This window comes from Mustela putorius, unplaced genomic scaffold (genome assembly GCF_011764305.1).
Source record: "Mustela putorius furo isolate JIRA1106 unplaced genomic scaffold, ASM1176430v1.1 tig00003875_pilon_pilon_pilon, whole genome shotgun sequence".
Taxonomy (NCBI): Eukaryota; Metazoa; Chordata; class Mammalia; order Carnivora; family Mustelidae; genus Mustela; species Mustela putorius.
The window spans coordinates 10771737-10789657 of NW_025422026.1; the positions used below are offsets into that span (position 1 = coordinate 10771737).

The window sequence follows — 17921 nt, forward strand, 5'->3', positions numbered from 1 at the left end:
CGACGTTTCCCTATGGGAGTTCCTTGGAACAGGAGTCCTTGGAGATGCTTAGGGGAAAACAAATCAATAGAGGAGGGGGGAAGGGTCACAGAGCCAAATAAGCTCAAGAAAATGTCTCTGTACTGTTGATTCTCTTGGAGACCCATATGGTATATTCGAGTATTAAAAGCCCTTGGAAGACCAGCTTTAAGGAAAGCTGGCCACTGTTTTGCCCCATGTGATTCCCAGAACTCTCTTGTTCACGGGAACTCTTTGGGCATTTAGGAAGTGTTTCTAGAATGCAGGGAAGGTGGTGAGGACCACAGGGGGTTCAAAGGATGTACTGAGTCCCCCGGGAGGCCTTGAAGACAGGTGCACGAAGCCTGTAACATTGTAGCCCCATCTGGAAGGATGAGCAGGATCCTGTGGATGGAGAGAAAAGGGCTTCCGGGCTGGGGGGCAGGTGCGAGCGGAGGCAGGGGACAGAAATGCCCAAGGTGTGCATAGAAGAATCTGGTTTGGGGAAATAGGATTTAGAAAATTTCATGGTGGAAGCTGCCTGGTGTCTGTTCTGGGGCCCAGCAGCGTTCCTGGCACTTGAGGCCACCCGGTAAGACTTCAGTAAAATTATGAATGAACGATGGAGGACTTTTGCATTGCTCCTCCAAAGTGTGTGGACTCTATGAGTCATTGTTTCCCAACTAGGGGTTTGAGTCAGCATCCCCCCCGAGTGGGGCCCGTACTCTGGCCCCACTCCTAGAAATTCTGATTCCATGAGTCTAGTGGGGAAGAGGGAGATGGTCCAGGCACCTGGATGTCTTTAAAGTTATGAGGCAATTCTAAGTGAACCTCATCTTGAAAACAAATATGAGAGCTGGTGTGAGTCCTTGGGGGTTTTCCATCCAAGCTGTTTCTGCAACAGTTGTCTAGAAGATAAAACGTGGGGAGGAGACCCACTCACGTAATAAGCTTGGGACACTCTGTGATGTGGCCCATTTGGAGGGCCATAAGTGACATTAGCACATTCAAGGCTCTGAGAAGATCTGCAGACCCAGCCGTTCAGGAGATAGCACCAAGGAGTCCAGGTTTGACATGGGCATTTGTATCCGCCTAGGTGCGGAAATCCACCATTTCTTTTCTGAGCACTGCTCTCGGTCTTTCCAGCAGTGCCTTCTCCTACGGGTAGAATTTTCATGAATGCTGAATGCAGTCAGCCCTGCCGCCACTGGGGTGGCACGTTGTGTTCCCAGACAGGGTTCCTGGGGGCTGGCGTGAAGTTACAAAAGTAGCACTCTGCTTACAAGAACCTTGCTTGCTTGCTTTAGTCCTTTTCTGCCTGCTACCTCGGCATGGATACGACAGTTGGATCTGGAAGAAAGCTGGCTGCTTCCCAGGTTCCTTTCTCTGTCTCGGCCATCTTGTGTTTCCGACTTCACTCTCCTGGGGGTCGCCAGTCCAGAACTGTAGGAGCTAGCCTTGCATCTGGGGGTGTCTGGGATCAAAGCAGCTAATGGGACCCCGTACCACTCTTTTTCAGGCCTTCTTGCGATGTTGTAAGGAGTAGGGGATTTTAAAAAAGAACCCATAGAACTGACTGGCTCCGGGTTTCCTTGGCCGATCGACACCCCCTGGGCACACGGCTTGCAGTATAAATGCTCGTTTTCTGTGCTGATGGCTTCTGGTCTGTTCACTCAGACCACGAGTTTCTCCATACAAGGGACATGTCACCATCAGCCTGTTCCCAAAGACTTGTCTCACAGCTGTCAATGAGAGGGTGCCAGGAAGCTCCCCGAGTTCCTCGACAGCCCAGCACGGAGTTTGGGGGACAGTCTTATCTGCAGCAACAAGGTCACAGGGGGCCCGAGGCAGCCGGTCTGGGGCCAGTGCTCGGTAGGCACTCTCTTCCGGAAGCTTCCCAGCACCACAGACTTCCTCTTCCACCCAGGCTTTTCCCCACTGCAGTCCAAGGCATTGATGTTTCTAGAATCTGCAGTGGAAATGGCCATATTTGCTAAGCATTCCCACTTCCATCCTGACCCATGAGCCTGTGGAACGTGGCCCATGGTGTGACCTGGTCCCGGTCTCCATAGTTAACGTTTCTTTTGTCTTTCTTTCTTTTTTTCCCCCTTTTTTTTTGGTTTAAAGATTTTATTTATTTATTTGATGGAGAGAGATCACAAGTAGGCAGAGAGGCAGGCGGTGGGGGGGGGGAGCAGGCTCCCCGCTGAGCAGAGAGCCTGATGCGGGGCTCGATCCCAGGACCCTGAGATCATGACCTGAGCCAAAGGCAGAGGCTCAACCCACTGAGCCACCCAGACGCCCCTCCCAGTTAACATTTCTTAAGAGATTGTGACAGTTACCTTTAGAGACAGCATTTTGTTTGTTTATTTATTTATTGAATTCTTTAATCCCTCTTGCATTGATGAAGCGTCTGCTCTCACCGGGCACCGTGCCCACATCTCTGCATGCAGGTGGCTCTTTACACGGGAGAGACAGGAAGACACCCCGGCGAGGGTGTCCGGGGACACACGGGTGCGGTGATGACAGGCTGTACCCAGTACAGGGGGACCAGCTGCCAAACATTCGTGCCGTGCCAGGAGATGTCATGTTTCCTAGGATTCACCCTACTTGGGCTTTGATCTCGTGCTGCCATGGTGATGTTTTTCCACATCTTTGTTACTACTCCCTTCCTCTTTCCTTTGGTTTGGGTCGTGACCCGAAGGCTCTCGTGTATTTCTTACCCCCCCCACCCCCACCCCCCGCCATCCTGCTCCTTCTGCTCTTGGGTCCTCTGCTCTGGAAAGCGTTTATGATGACTTACAGAAAGACACTTTTCCGTTGATGCACGTCCCCATCCAGAAACCTGAAGATTTAGGGATCTGGAGTGCAGGCAGACCTTGAGTTTTGCATTCTGGTAGCATGGTTTTTGCAGCTGTTCGGGGAAGCTTTGGTTTCCTCGTGTCTGAAAGGAGAGAGTAAGACAGTCCCTGTTGTGATAGCTGTGGAGGTGACACAGGGGACCCTTAGTGCGGGGCCCATCCTACGCCGGTTGCCCAACAGACGTCGGCTGTCACTGTCCTAATTACAGAGTGGTCACACACACTGGTTCCATCTCCCCTTCTTGGAAGCATTAACCGTGAGTATTGACAGCAATGTTATTAAAGAAAAAAAGGTCAAGGCCAGTTTCAGTAGAGAGCCCGAGGGCTGAAATATCTCGGAGTCAAGTGCAATACAGTCGAGCCCCATAGTGAGCACTTCCCAGGGCACCTGCAGTGCCCAGGAAGGAGGTGGCGGACAAGGACTTGTGCCCCCGACCCCCTGACCCATCCAGCCCTTTGCAGGAGGTTGTCCCTGTCCTTGGGAAGCCAGTGGCTCTCACAGCAGTTCCCAGGAGCTCTCCTCACCTACCCAGCCTCCCCCCAGCTCTGCTAACTCATCACATCCTTCACACACATGCATTCTTACAGCGGGTCTGACGTCCTGGCCTCCCAACTCGAGGGCTCGCTCCCCCTAGTAGGCAACAAGAGCTTCTGTTGTATTAATCATCATTGTGCTCACCTTACCTGGGCGACAGAAGCACTGGGTCACCTGTTCTGCATTCATGGGTCGCATTTAATCTTTGCAGCAATCCATGGGACAGAAAATGGTGTGCTCTAGCACAGACCTACTCAGTCTTGAAGATAGAATTCAGGTCCCAGTGACCTGACTCCTCAAATCTTATTTTATACAACCTTGCTCAGTCAAACTTTCCTGCAGCACAGAACTCTTCCCCTTCGGGCTCGGCAAGCCTTTTCTTTCTCCTGTTTCCCTCCCTTCCTGTCCTACCTCTCCTTCTCCAAAAAATGAAGACTAAACCCTTGAGTCCTTTGCCCCAGCCCCAGCCCCAGCCCCAGCAGGAATTTTTGTGTGCTTTCTCAGCGTTAAGCTGCTCTGGTCTCTGCACGTCCAAAACCAAGAGCAGAGCTTCTGAAAACCCAAACCAGAATTACACCCAGGCTCTGAGCACGCTCTGGGGCAGCAGGTCTCACGGTTTGAGTTTTCACCATGCTTTCCTAACCGTGGCACCACTCTCTGCCTTGGTTTCCTTACCTGTAAACGGAGGCTGTCCATAGCCCCCAAGAACACAGGTCTCTTGGGAGAATTATGCGATTGGATGTTTCGATGGTCAGAACAGTACTTGGCCCCCAGCTAATGCTCTGTCCCTGGCAGCCCTCACACCTTCTCCAAACCTGCCTTTCTCCCTCCTGGAGGACATACATACACATTTTCAAGGAATCTCAATTCTACAGGAAGGTCTTCGAAAGGCAGCAGTGGAAAACCTGTTTTCCCTGGAAAACTCCCCCGCTGCCGTTTGCTGCTTTGTGCCAGCCCGCCTCCTACCCCAGCTCCCAGCTTCTGAGGCGGAATCACTAGGTGGAAGTGATTGGCTAAGGGGGACCATGGTGTTCAGCGGCCTCACGTGGCCTTGGTTCATCAGTTTCTGTGTGTCTGGGCCACCTCGTTACCTGCTGCCTCCTTGAAGGTTAGAATTTTATGGGTTTAACAACCCATTTGAATGAAAAAGCTTGAAATACAGGGATAGCCCTAGGTTCGAGCTAATTAATACCCCTTTTCAAATTGGGGCTTTGGAGGGTAGGCTGAACCTTTGATAGGAATCTTTGGAGAGTGCTAACAAGTCATCGCAATAAAACCTAGGATGGAAGGGAGGAACCTCGCAGCAAAATCGCTAGACACAAGAGGAATCCGTCATTTCTGGCAGCGAATCAGGTTGATAGAGGAAAAAAGAGAATGTTCTTCATGCAAATAAGGTCCACTGAGCTTTCCCTGGGCCTTCCGTCAGAGGATCCTCAAACCTAATGATTTTCGCATCTAATTCAACACGAAATTAGTCATTAGATATTAAGACAAAAGCAGGCAGCTCTCCGATCTCAACAAAGCATCCTCCCACTGAAGTGGAATTAACTCTGGAATAATTAAAATGGTTGCTGAAGTATGAAAACACTCCATTAGCTGGAGTTGCCTTGTTGAGACGTGCCCCCCCCCCAAGGCCGTCGCGATGGCCATGATCAAGGGCAAGGAGATACCAAGACCCAAGTAATGGGATCACACTTAAATCCTTTTTGGCGCCGTTTCTGAGCTGAGAGCAGAGTTCCTAGTTGGAGGCACAGTTTCATTTGGGAGCAAGTGTGGCTGTCCTGCTTCTTTCTAAGTCCCCATCCAAATGGATGACACCCTAACAAAGGAAATGAAGCCTACAATGAAAACTACGGCAGATGATCGTTTTTCTGGAAGGACCCCAGCCTGCCTACTGGTTGTTGGCAGTGTTTCCACAGTTCAGATATCTTCATTCCAAAAGAGCACAATGGTGGAGCCACAGTGTTTTGATCTGCCAAGACCTAAACAGGCATTAACTTGGCATCGTTTTGACATTCATTTACCAGGAGGCACCGTGGTCACCTGATGAGGTCCATACCCATCTCTTTGCAGTGTGGAAGGACACAGTCAACCAGTCCCTTATCACAAGGACAGTACACCGTCACAGTGTGCCACATGCTGTAGCAAATCAGCTCCCACTCATTAGCAGCGATTTCAGATGATGGCGTCTTAATATCCACCGGGCTTTTGTGTTCAAAGACAGAAACCGCATTACCCTCTGTTTACACCCAATGTATTCGTCTTCTGCATTTCTCGAGCAGTCCACATTTTTAAACATTACAGAGTCAACAGGCCTTTAAATATTTGTACGATTCTTAAAAAATAATGTGGAGTTAACGGGAAGATTTCACAGCATTTAAAAGGATTTTTAAGTGTAACCACTTTTTGGCATTTATTTGAACTGACATTTTTATTTTTTTAAGATTTTTGTTTATTTACTTGAGAGAGAAATAGTGAGAAAGAGAGCACAAGTGGGGAGGAGAGACACAAGCAGGATCCCTGAAACAGGGAGCCCGATGTGGGGCTCGATCCAGGACCCTGAGATCATGACCTGTGCTGAAGGCAGACACTTAACTGAGCCACCCAGGTGCCCCTGAACTGATATTTAAAAAAAAAAAAAAAGTCTTGTATGCTTAAACCCTGCAAAAATAAATAAACAAAACACAGGTAAAGTCCAGTGCATTTTGGGGGGTGGGGGATGCGAAGCAGGTAGAATTGAATGAATACTGTAGACTTCAAGTTTCTGGGTTTTTGTGTCACGTGTGTGTGCGTGCTTGTGCACGGTTATATCATCCGAGAGTTGCCTTCCTAAGGTTTTAGTAAATTTTGTGAGAAACTAGGACAGAAAAGGCCATCACCTCTGATTGTTTCTTAGTTGGGACGTGGGATCTGCTTGCTCAGCCCACCGTGATTCTGAACTTCTAGTCATCTGACTCAGTTCATTCCCATAACTGAGTTCTTTTTATCACGTCATAACTGAGTTCTTTTTATCACATTGGAGGATCTTGAAGTCCCTCCCCTTAGATTTTCATTTTTGAAACTTGGTATCTTTCGTGGAAATGATAAATTTTGAGCAGTGCGTATCTGCCCTTTACTGACCCATTGTTCTGCCATTTTGATTTATTGAGCTTGTCTGTTACCATTATTAAAAACTTATGTATCCCCTATTATTATTTTATTCTAATTAGCTGGGCCACTTAGAGGTTTCATCTCCTAGGAGATGAGATTGACTGTGTAATTAGCTCTCTTCTTTCGGACAGCTGGCTAATTCATCACTTTGGAATGCGGTGTTAGATTCCCTGCTCACCTGTTTATGTGCTATGACCACGAGCACCTATGGGTTTTTTCCTAGACTTAGAATAATACTGGCTCCATCTGGGACTCAGTTTTATCTTTTCTGTTTACACAGGTGGAAAGCAGACCCCATGCCAAATATCCCATATCATTATGATTACAGCAGAACGACTTCCCTAACTGTAGTCCCCAGCCCATCACTTTTTGCCTTATCTGCTTACCACCTGTGCTGTTATTTACATAAGACTTCTCTTTAAATTACTTCAAATCTACTTGTTTTAACCTGGCATCGTTTTAAGCTGCGAGAGCCGTGAAACCACACATTTGCTGTATCAGTTTCATTTCCGTTGACTTTTTTTGCAAGTACACCTTAAAATAATGGCATAAACATTGAAGCATTAGGGTCGTCCTGGTTCCGGTACCTGCAGAGCCCCTTGGCCTCCTGCCAAGATATGTTATTGATTGCATTCAAAAGATTAAAAAACTCACATTTTTTTAAAGCATCGACATAAGTGGGGAATCCTAAGTGGTTTATGAAATCACATACTTCGAGAAGAATAGAGCATAATAAGATACGATCGAAACGGATGACCTCAACAAGAGCTGTTTTCCGGTTCTTGTGGTACTTCATGTGGCACAAGCCATGAGGTGCTTCTGTCCATCCTGAGTTCTCACCTGAGCCCAGGGCACTAGGCTGTGTGGGCAGCTTCTTCCAGGTGGGACTGGGAGATGAAAAAGCCCATCTGAGGATGAGGGAAGAGATGCAGGAAAGATCTGGGGGCAGAGTGTCCCAGGAGAGGGAGGAGGAGCCCCTAGTGCTAAGGGTTCGGTAGGGAGAACCCATGCAAGGCAAGAAAGAGCAGGAGTGGGCAGGCTGGACTGCAGGGAGCGGGGGGCCGGGCGGGACGTGTCATCAATTGCTTAGGGGCAGAGACCCTAAGGAACCGAGGGAGTTCTGAGCAGGAAAGTGATTTGAGTTGATCCCCCTAGGAAACGATTATGGCAGATTGAGAGTGAAAACCAAAACCCCAGTTGGGTCTCTCTAGGAGTCCCTCATGGGAGAGCTTATGGAGGCTTTTGCCAGGGAGGTGACCCTAGACCAGTGAGAAGAGGTGGGGGTCTGATTCAGCATATTTGTGTGTATGTATATGTATGCATACACTCGAATTCCAGCTTTTTTCTCAAAGCCTGTTAAGATTAAATATATTTTCTTAACACACCTAGAGAGTTATAAATATCTATCTCAGGGGGCACCTGGGTGGCTCAGTGGGTGAAGCCTCTGCCTTCAGCTCAGGTCATGATCTCAGGGTCCTGGGATTGAGCCCCACGTTGGGCTTTCTGCTCAGCAGAGAGCCTGCTTCCTCCTCTCTTTCTGCCTGCCTTTCTGCCTACTTGTGATCTTTGTCAAATAAATAAATAAAATCTTTAAAAAATGTATTTATCTCAGGTCGATGGCTATATATGCTTAGATACACTGGTGCAACATAATTTATGGTATATAATTAGACTTTTTTCCTTTGAGAAACAAACCCAGACTCTCTTGGGGAGGAAGGAAATAATTTGCTTATAAAATATTTCAGTGTCTCCAGTAAACCCAAGAAAAGGCACGCTAGAGTCTCCCCTGTTATAGTAGTTCTCTGTTTAATTGTCCGAATATCTATAGATGCCTTGAAGCCAGAGTTTTCACGCTTTGTGGGTGGCTTACCAGTTCTAGGTTCCAGCCTGAGTCACTGGGTGACTCCCGACGCTGCTTACTGAGATGGACAAAAGTGTGTCGAGGAGGAACTCTGGGGGCAGGAGGCCTGGCAGCATTGCGTGTGACCCTCTTCTTCTCTCTCCCCACAGTGATCCCGAAGGTCACCAAGCACCTGCTCTCAAACCCTGTGTTCACCTGCATCATCCTGGCCGCTTGCATGGAGATCGCGGTGGTGGCTGGCTTTGCTGCCTTCTTGGGGAAGTACCTGGAGCAGCAGTTTAACCTTACCACCTCTTCTGCCAACCAGCTGCTCGGTGAGTCTGCTTTTTCATCCCCACCACTCCCCAGGAGGGCAGAGGGCTGCTGCCTCCACAGCAGCAGTATTCTTGGGATATGTGCGCGGAAGGAATTTTAGAGTCTATTCTTGCGTTACGATTTGCCGAGAAGATGTGATAAGAAAGAGCTAAGATATAAAATATACGTAGGAAGCATTGCAGTAGGCCAGGAGATCAGTAGATTGGTGTGCACTGCAGAATTCGGGGGAAGATAAGATGAAGGAAGAGGGACATCAAGACCTATCCAGAAAGGTTAGCAGGCTGTGATCTGGCACATTAAAAAAAAAAAAAAAAAAAAGTAAGAATGTTCTTGACAGCATGAAATGCATAGTCCACAAATATAAAACTTGGAAGCCAAAAACAAACAAACAAAGAAACAAACTTGGAAGCCATACGCTCCCTTCCTGACCCAGGCCCACGGCAGATATAATTAATGGATCATGGCACTCCATCTCCCCAAGTGCAAGCATGGCCTTACCGTCCTTCTCAGAAGGAGACTGTAGGCATCTCCTTCCACTGTTTGGAGTGGTCATGGTAAGGAAAACCAGTTTGCTCTTGTGGGAAGCAGCATTATTTACATGGACTTACCTGACAAGGGAGACAGAAGTCAAGGACGCCCATGTTTCTGGCTTGGACAGCTGGTGGCGCCATTTTGGAAACCTGAGAACCTGGAAATGGTAGAGAAGTATCCGATCTGTGAGGGAGATTATTAGGTTACATTTGAAGTTGCTGAGCGTGAGACACCCGTGGTGTGTCTCTGTGGCATCCTGTACTTGGGAGGGGTTTGGGAAGGAGGCCCCATGGAGGAATGGAGGTTTGGTTGCACTGGTGTACGTCTGGGTGGCAGTGGAGGACATGGGAGTGGAAGTTATGCAACAAGAAAGTGAATTGGAAAAGAAAAGTAAAGTCCCAACCGTGAGAAAACATAGGAGTCCGAGGGGGCATCGGAAAGAAGCCCACAGGTCATGGGAGTCAAGGGAGAGCTTATTCCAAGGAGGAAGCGGGCAGCTGCATGGGTGTGCATGCACAATGAGGGCTGTGGCATCACCATTAGCGACAACCACCAGGACATCCTCAGGCCTGTGCCAGAGCTGTGTCCAGGAAGTGGCCGTGAGGAGCCCATGCTTCATGTGGAGAGCAGCCCCCAAGAAGGAAGGAGTGGCCTGCAGCTTCAGGACGTTGTCCCACAGCTCAGCCGTGGAACAGCGGAGCAGGATCACACCAGGTGTGTGTCTGTGTGTATGTGGAGGGGGAGTGGAGAAGATGGTGCGTTGCTAGGGAACATGAGCAGTTTGCTAAGCGGAAGGAAAGGAGCCAGCAAAAGGGGATTTGCAGGAAAGAGAGGCATGTGGATGGATAGCCCTCGGCAGAAGAGCTCATGGGTTCTACCAGTGCAGAGAAGGAGAGAGGCATGAGTCTGGCCATTGAGACTACCGCCGGTACGGCCCTGCATGGAGAGAGAGCTCTGGCCCCATGAATGACCTTCTCTGGAAAGTACGGGGTCAGATTGTCTGCTGAGAGCAAAGGTCTCCTTCAACACTGCTTGTTTCTTCACCTCACAGCCCATTAGCAAATTTAAAGGTGCTAACCCATCAGGAGTCATCAGGAAAACACACATGAAGACCACACTGAGCTACTGCTATGCGTCCACCCTACTGATAGTACCAAGTGTTGGTGAGGCTGTGGAGCAACTGGAACTCTCATGCGTAGCAGGTGGTGTGATCACTCTGGATGGCTCTCGGGCAGTGCCTCTGAACAAGCCTGTTTTTCTGCTGGGATCTATGTGTCCCACTTGTGGGCGTATACCCAACAGAAATGAATGCTCAAGTCCACTGCTTTAGATCTGCACGTTAACTGTTTTCAGAGCAGCCCAGGGCACTAAAACCCCAATTGGATGCCACCCAGATGTCTGTCAACAGGAGAATGGGTAGATAAATGATAGAATGTTTGCACGGTGCTGCCACACAGCCTGAGAAAGTAGGCATTTTCGTACCTGCCTCCGTGTGGATGAACCTGACTGAGTTAAAAGACGTCAGGCACGAAAGAGGACATATTTATATGAGTTTAAAGAGGGAAAAGTTCATTAAAGTGATAGAGGCCATGATAATGGGAACTATCTTTCCGGGAGGGGTAAGGGGAGGTGCAGCAGCCAGGGAGCCTTCCTGAGCTGCTGGAAATATTCTGAGCTTGATCTGAGTGATGGTTCGAGGGGTGTATACAGATGCAAGGATTCATTGGCTGTTCGCTTAAGCTGTGTGCACTTCCCAGGACATAATGTATCTCAACTAAAAAAAAAAAACTAAACTAAAAGAAACCTAAAAGCCTACCACGATGATGCAGCTGGGTCATAGTGTCTCTTTGAGAACTGCGAGGCTTGTGCAAGCCTAATTTTTCTCTTTTTTTTGCTAATAAAGATTTACCATCCTCTTTTTTTTTTTTTTTTTTTTTTCTGGTCAAGTGTCACTTCCAAGAAGTATTAGCAAAATGCAGGCAGCCATCTCGTACCTGTCTGGAAGAGAGAGGGTAAAGCGGGTCTCTTTATAATTAAAGTCATAACTTCTTGGTTGTACCTGGGGTGTCTCTGGTTTTGCCCTCCAGCAGCCCAAGCTGCTCCGTTTCCTCTCATTTCTGAGCTGCCATTCTCACATTCTTGCTACAATTGCACGGTTACTTCGGCGTCGGGCTTGGGTTCTATCTCAGAACAGTTTCTATCGACAAACCAATCAATAGCCTTCAGGGCAGAAGGTCAAAAAAACAATCTCGCCGTCCTGCACCTGTTTCTTTCTCCGTGACTCTCTCCATCAGAGTGTGTGGCAGGGGAGGACCTTCTCCAGCAGTGCAGAGGCCACCTGCTGAGCCATCTGTCAGTCTGTCTGTCCGACAGGCCACGCAGGTAGCATACGCGCATGCATGCACAGCCTCTCCCGGTGCCCTGCTCGAGTCCTCACTCTAATCAGCATGGACCCTGCACAGCCGGCTGCAGCCGGGGCTGGCGCTGGGCATTCAGGGGACAGAGACGGACGGACACTGGGAGCACCAGGCAAGGCTTGACTCGGAAAGTCCTCAGCTCCTGGACCCAGAGCCTGGGGCCCACGCAGTCTCTCGGGGGCATCAGCGTGGGGCTCTGGGCCACCCTGGAAGCCATCGGCAAATGGGGCAGAGTCTGGAGAAGAGCAGCACAGATGATTAAGGCGCTGATGGCATGGATTTATGCGCAAAGATAAAAAGGGCCCAATCTGCATAGGTTTAGCGTAATGAGGAATGTGGAGTTTCACGGAAGTTTTGATAACTGAATGCCAAGGCTGCACACGCATCAGGGAGGAAGAGAGCAGCCGGATGACGGGTTGGGAAAAAAGGTGCTGAAAGACTGTTATTGCCATAGTTACCATCCTCACCAGGTGACGCTCCCCAAGGTCTCCGCTAGGAAATGAAACAAAGCACAGGTCTGTTCTCTGGGCGTGGGCACGTCCTCACCGGTGTGCATGCAGCCTGCTTACCACTTACCCATCCCAAAAAGAAGCCTTGAGAACCCACTCTGTGCTAGGCACGGGGAACCGTGCCGGCCTAAAGGATGGTAAAGATTCTTTTAAAGATTGCGCTGGGGGAAGCTGCATTTCAGGAGGGAGATAGTGAACAAGAACCAAGACCAAAAATGAATAAGGCAGCTTCAGATAGAGGGGGAGAGCCTTGAAGATAATAAAACGGGGTGAGGACTGATAGGGAGCCCCTGAGTGGAGTATAGGTTCACTCTAGTTGGTGTGGTCTGGGAAGGCTTCTCTGAAGGGGGTATGGGGCCAGCCAAGGAGAGACTCAGAACAAGAATGTCCCAGGAGAGGGTGCCTGGGTGGCTCAGTGGGTTAAGCCTCTGCCTTTGGCTCAGGTCGTGATCTCAGGGTCCTGGGATCGAGTCCCGCATCGGGCTCTCTGCTCAGTGGGGAGCCTGCTTCCCCCCCCCACCTCTGCCTGCCTCTCTGCCTACTTGTGATCTCTCTCTCTGTCAAATAAATAAATAAAAATCTTCCAAAAAAAATTCTTTAAGAATGTCTCAGGAGAAGGACCAGCAGGTGCAAAGCCTCGGGGTCTGTATGGGTTTGGCCTGTCCCAGGGAGAGAGAGGGGGCACACTGGGCCAGGGGTGAGCAGAAGGAACCATGTGGGGGCTAGATCATGAAGCTCATTTCTTTTTCTTTTTTCCTTTTTTCTTTCTTTTTTTTCTTAAAGGTTTTATTTATTTGACAGAGAGGGAACACAAGCAGGGGGAATGGGAGAGGGAGAAGCAGGCTCCCCACCGAGCAGGGACTCTGGGATCACCACCTGAGCCGAAGGCAGATGCTTAACAACTGAGCCACCCAGGCACCCCATGAAGGTCATTTCTGTATCAAAACCAGAGAAAACCAAGCATAGGTATTCCAAGAGCATCAGATAATACAGAGATATCCTGTGTTTCATTTAAATTTGACTTGTGCTGTTTTCTTGCAGAGCTCAGGCTTCTTGATTATGTCTTTCTTCCCCTAATATTAAAATTAATTTGCATGCCCTTAGCACATGCCAGCTGGTTGATGTAGCTGATTGACCTCGAGGTCTGCTGATTGGCAAGGAGGGGACACAGCCTAGACTGGGAAACTGGCCGTGCACCGTCCACACAGTGGATAAATGACACACCGTAATTTAAAGCTGAGTTTTAGATGAAGCAAATCAGGGCAGAGCAAAGCCAAACGGGAGGTTGGAACCCCAGGATCATTTGGTCCTTCTAAAATCCCTTCAGTCTCTGAGAATCAGAAATAACAAGTCTACGGTCCCTGCTGCCTTGCAGATAGCTCTGTTTATAAGAGGGGAAAAATTTTATGCCAATGACTCACCAAGAGCTACAAAACATATTGATTGGAAGGATGCTCCTTCCCGAGAGGTCTGGGAGTGGGTTAAAATGCCGTTTCCACAGGCTGCTGAGTCCTGGGATTTTTGTTCAAACAGCCGCCAGACCCTTCCCAGAAGCCCTCCTCAGCTAATGAGGAAAGGGGAGAAAGTCCACAAATGATCTTGAGTCCCCATCCCTACCTCCCCTCAAAAATGCAGAAAGCACATGAGTGCGCCGTCATCGTTACGCCCCTGGGAAGCATGTGCGTGTCCCTGGTCCATCTGTCTTTGTCTCGTGGTCTTTCCTGTTGAGGATGCCTTCCTTCGGAAGATCGGTGGATGTCCTTGGACTCCCCATCACTGACTCTTTTCACGTCCGTCTCCCCCAGTTTTCTGAGGGTTCCCGGAGGGCAGAAATAAGGCCCCTCATGGAATCTTAGAGGCAGCCTGGAGGAGGCAACATGGCAGTGGGGGTCACTGGGAATTTGGCCTGTGCAGGGCTCAGCGCCCCCGCCCCGTCCCGCACCTGGCACCCAATGGTTTGTTGGGACGCGCCCTGCGTCCTCTGCTAACGGTTCCCACCCCTCTGTTTCTCTCCCAGGGATGACTGCGATCCCCTGTGCCTGCCTGGGGATCTTCTTGGGTGGTCTCCTGGTGAAGAAGCTCAGTCTTTCTGCCCTCGGGGCCATTCGGATGGCCATGCTCGTCAACCTGGTGTCCACAGCTTGCTACGTCTCCTTCCTCTTCCTGGGCTGCGACACGGGCCCCGTGGCTGGGGTTACTGTTCCCTATGGAAACACGTAAGTCCTGGGAATGCCCCCTTCTTCCCCTGCCTGCCCAGGGATGCCTGGGCTCTTTCTCCGTGGTAGGGGAGCGGAGCCAGCTGTGTCCCGAGGGGTGGCCACGAGTGGAGGGTTCAGAGATGCTTCTGTATCTTCCTCCCAGGGTTGAGGGGTCCGGAATGGACCTTTTGGGTGGAGAGCTCAGACCATTCCGCTCAGCGGGAGTGCACGGGGGAGACACTCCCAACAGTACTCCTGTTGCCATTTTTGGCATTTTAATTTTAAGAACGATTGAAGATAGATAATACAGATGAATTTTATTTTAAAATTCAGCTTTTTTTTTTTTTTTTTGAGATGAGGGGAGAGAGAAAGAAGTGGGGGAAGGAGCAGAGGGAGAGAAAATCTTAAGCAGGCTCCATACCCAGCACTGGGCCCGTTACGGGGCTCGGTCTCACAGCCCTGAGGTGAAATCAAGAGTGGGACATTCACCGAGCTGAGCCACCCGGGTGCCCCTTAAAATTCAGCCTGAAGTGAAAGACAGAATAGATTTCAGCCATTCCAGAAATGATCAGAAGCGGCCATCGGGCTCCCATAGTAATTATAAGGTCTCCCCAGAGTAGGTATTGTTAAGTATGGGAGGGAGAAGGGAGTAGGGAATAAAAGGAGAAAAGAGGAAGAAGGGAAGGAAGTTGGTTCTTATGGGACAGTTTTTCGTAGTCACTAGCCCAAGACTTTGGCCTAGAGTCAAAATTGCCCCAGTCAGAACGGCCCCAGAAGGAACCATGGAGAGTGCTTTCGTGCCCAACATCCACAGCTCCCCCCCTTTCTGTGTGAGACTCTGAAGCTGCGTGGAGATCAGTCTGGAGCATCAAGGCTGCAGCAGAGTCAACCTGCAGGATACCAGTCTCCTCCTCCAGGCAGGCTGTCAGGCTTTCTTCTATAGTCCTGTATCCAGAAGATAGAGGAGAGCCGGGCTTCTCTGCCCCTCCAACAAGGTCAAGCAGGCTGAGTGGGAGAACACAGGTGGGGGCGTTGTCTGGAGAGTCACGCACAGACACTGCCCCTCTGTCCCCTTTACCACCGCCATGGCCTCTCAGGCCCCCCAGCCCAGCCCCCGTTCCTCCCTCTCCCCAATGCGGCACCTTCTGGTGTGTGCCTGCCATAAATAACAGCATTTGGAGAGAAAGACCGCCAGCCTTCTGTGCCAGCTCTCAAGTAGTAAACTTGTAGTGGTTCAAAGCACGGGGTCTTACGATAATGAAGTTCTTCTTCATTAAAAAAGAAAAAAAAAGCCTCCAATCCAACTGCCAACTCTGCCCCAATTGGTAGAGCTCCAACCTTCCCTCCCCACCCCCGCTTCCCCATGTACAAGCTGGATATACTGGAGCAGGCGACTCAGCTTGGCTCTGCCTCAGTTTCCTTCTCTGTCAGCCCCACGAGGTCACATTGAGAACTAGTACAATGATCTACACAGTACCAGGGACAGTGCCTGGCACATCAGTTGGCACATATCGCCTTCGTCGTCCTTACTCTGAAGCGCTCCGAGCCCTAGGAGGCGCAGCTGAAAATACTGGTGCTGGAAAGAGACGCTTCTCTCTTACGGAGCTCAAGACACCCACTCCATCCTCCCTTTGCAGCTCGCTTGCTTTAGGTAATTGTGCCTTTAATGGCACAAAAGGAAATTTAAAATAACTTGTGTTATTTGTCTCAGGGAGTTGAATCAATCAAACAGACGAGAGTTATTGAACCCAGCTCGTGGTAGTGGTGTGTTAAGCATCACGAGGCTTGCTGCCTGCTGGGAGGAGGGATCGGACAGAGATGAGGACGGGCCTGGGATGGGGAGAAGGCAGTGTCTGGCTGTGCCCCGTGGTGGTGTTGGGTCAGGGAAGGGGCAACGGGCTGAGGCTGCAGAAGTCATGAGTGGCGACACAGAGGAGGTGGTCCCCAGCCGAGTGTGGGCTGGCTCCAGCCCGGAGGGCACACTGTGCAAATGATAAAGAAGAGGCTTCTTCCATTTCCAGCACCCTTGTGCACAGCTCTCAGCGGTGGTGCTGGGCTCGTGCTCGCAGGACAGGGAGGGGTGAGGTTGGAGGGGGCGAAGAAAGGGGTGTCGGGCTTGGAAGGCTGTCAGTGGGGAGAGCCAACAGGACTTGCCCTTCCTCTGATGCGTGCCATGTTTCCTCTCTTTTCCAGCTCAGCCCCTGGCTCGGCCCTGGACCCCTACTCACCCTGCAATAAAAACTGTGAATGCCAAACCGATTCCTTCACGCCAGTGTGTGGGGCCGATGGCGTCACCTACCTGTCTGCCTGCTTTGCTGGCTGCAACAGCACGGTATTGGTGATTTTCTGACGGGATGGATGGGGCCGGGGACGCAGGCGGCCAGAGTAACTTAAAACCCAGGGTCAGCGGCAGCAGTGGGCACATTCCGTTGCGTGCCTGCGCTATGACTTTTTCCCAGACCCCTCCGCACTCTGGTGGAGGACCCTCCGTCGGCAGGATGGAAGGACACACAGGTCCTTCAGACCTTCCTGCTAAATCAAATAGGTTTCCAGAAAGTGTCGTGGAGCCACCGAAAGTAAAAATTTCAAAGGCAGCTGTGCATAGAGAGCCAGAGAAAAAAAGATTATGGTTCAAGGTGCTCACCGAGGGTATCAGTGAAACAGCCTGACCCAACAGGTAATGAGCTCCCCATCAACAGAAGTATGTAAAGAAAGGCTAGAAAACCGTTTATCAGAGAAGACTTCTTCCAAGCCTGAGACTGACAGTAATTTAACCTCTTCCTTACTCCCTTTCCTTCGCCTTTTTATTGTCAGCTGGATACCTCTCGCCTTTTTCCATCCCCCACCAAAGTTTGTTTTGCTTTGCTTTTTGGGTTTTGGGGGTTTTGCATTTTGTTTGTTGGTTTTTCTTCTCAGCACGAATTGTCCAGTTGGCTATCAGCCAGCAGTTTTTCACGTGCTCTGCGTGCAAACCTGACACTTAAGGGACTGGTCCTCCAGTCCCGCTGTTGCCACCTTCCGGGGGTGTCTCATACCGACCTGTCTTCTGCATCCACATCCCCACTGCCCAGGCGCACGCCCTGCTGGTCGCCTGCTTGGACCAGAGCCTATAGAGTTACCTAACTGGCCTCCCAGCTCAGGGTGGCCCCCTTCTGGTCCATATTCTGTACTGCAGCCAAAATGACTTAACACCGCAGAGGACCCCTTCTCGTGCGTGTCACCTACAGGGTAAGATCTAGGCGCTGCTCTGGCTTTGTGTCTTCAGCACACGTCCGTCCTCAGTCACTCTCCGCAGCTCTACTTCCGTTTGGTTTGTGGTATTCAGTTTCCCCAACACAACCAGTGTCTCTTCACCCCTCTCCATTCAGACAGCTCCTGTCACCTGTCAAACCGTCCTTGAATTCTGCCTTCTCTGTGAAGCCATCCCTTCCCTTCTTTATCTTTGGTGTTCTTGCCTCTGTGGTTCTCGGCACCTGTCTCCACCGGAGGCTGCTCTCTCATTTCATTGCTGTGATCTGCTAAAAGTATTTGCCAACTGCTCTGATCT

At 50.1% G+C, this 17921-nt stretch overlaps 1 protein-coding gene across 2 annotated transcripts in view; it reads left to right on the forward strand.

The window, feature by feature from the left end:
• SLCO3A1 (solute carrier organic anion transporter family member 3A1) overlaps window positions 1-17921 on the forward strand; it is a 298647-nt gene that overhangs the window by 237557 nt on the left and 43169 nt on the right. For both annotated transcript variants that reach the window (XM_045067342.1, XM_004774150.3), the window contains exons 5-7: window positions 8554-8718; window positions 14194-14392; window positions 16568-16706. In XM_045067342.1, coding sequence (XP_044923277.1) covers window positions 8554-8718; window positions 14194-14392; window positions 16568-16706 — 503 coding nt within the window. The remainder of the gene's footprint in view (window positions 1-8553; window positions 8719-14193; window positions 14393-16567; window positions 16707-17921) is intronic.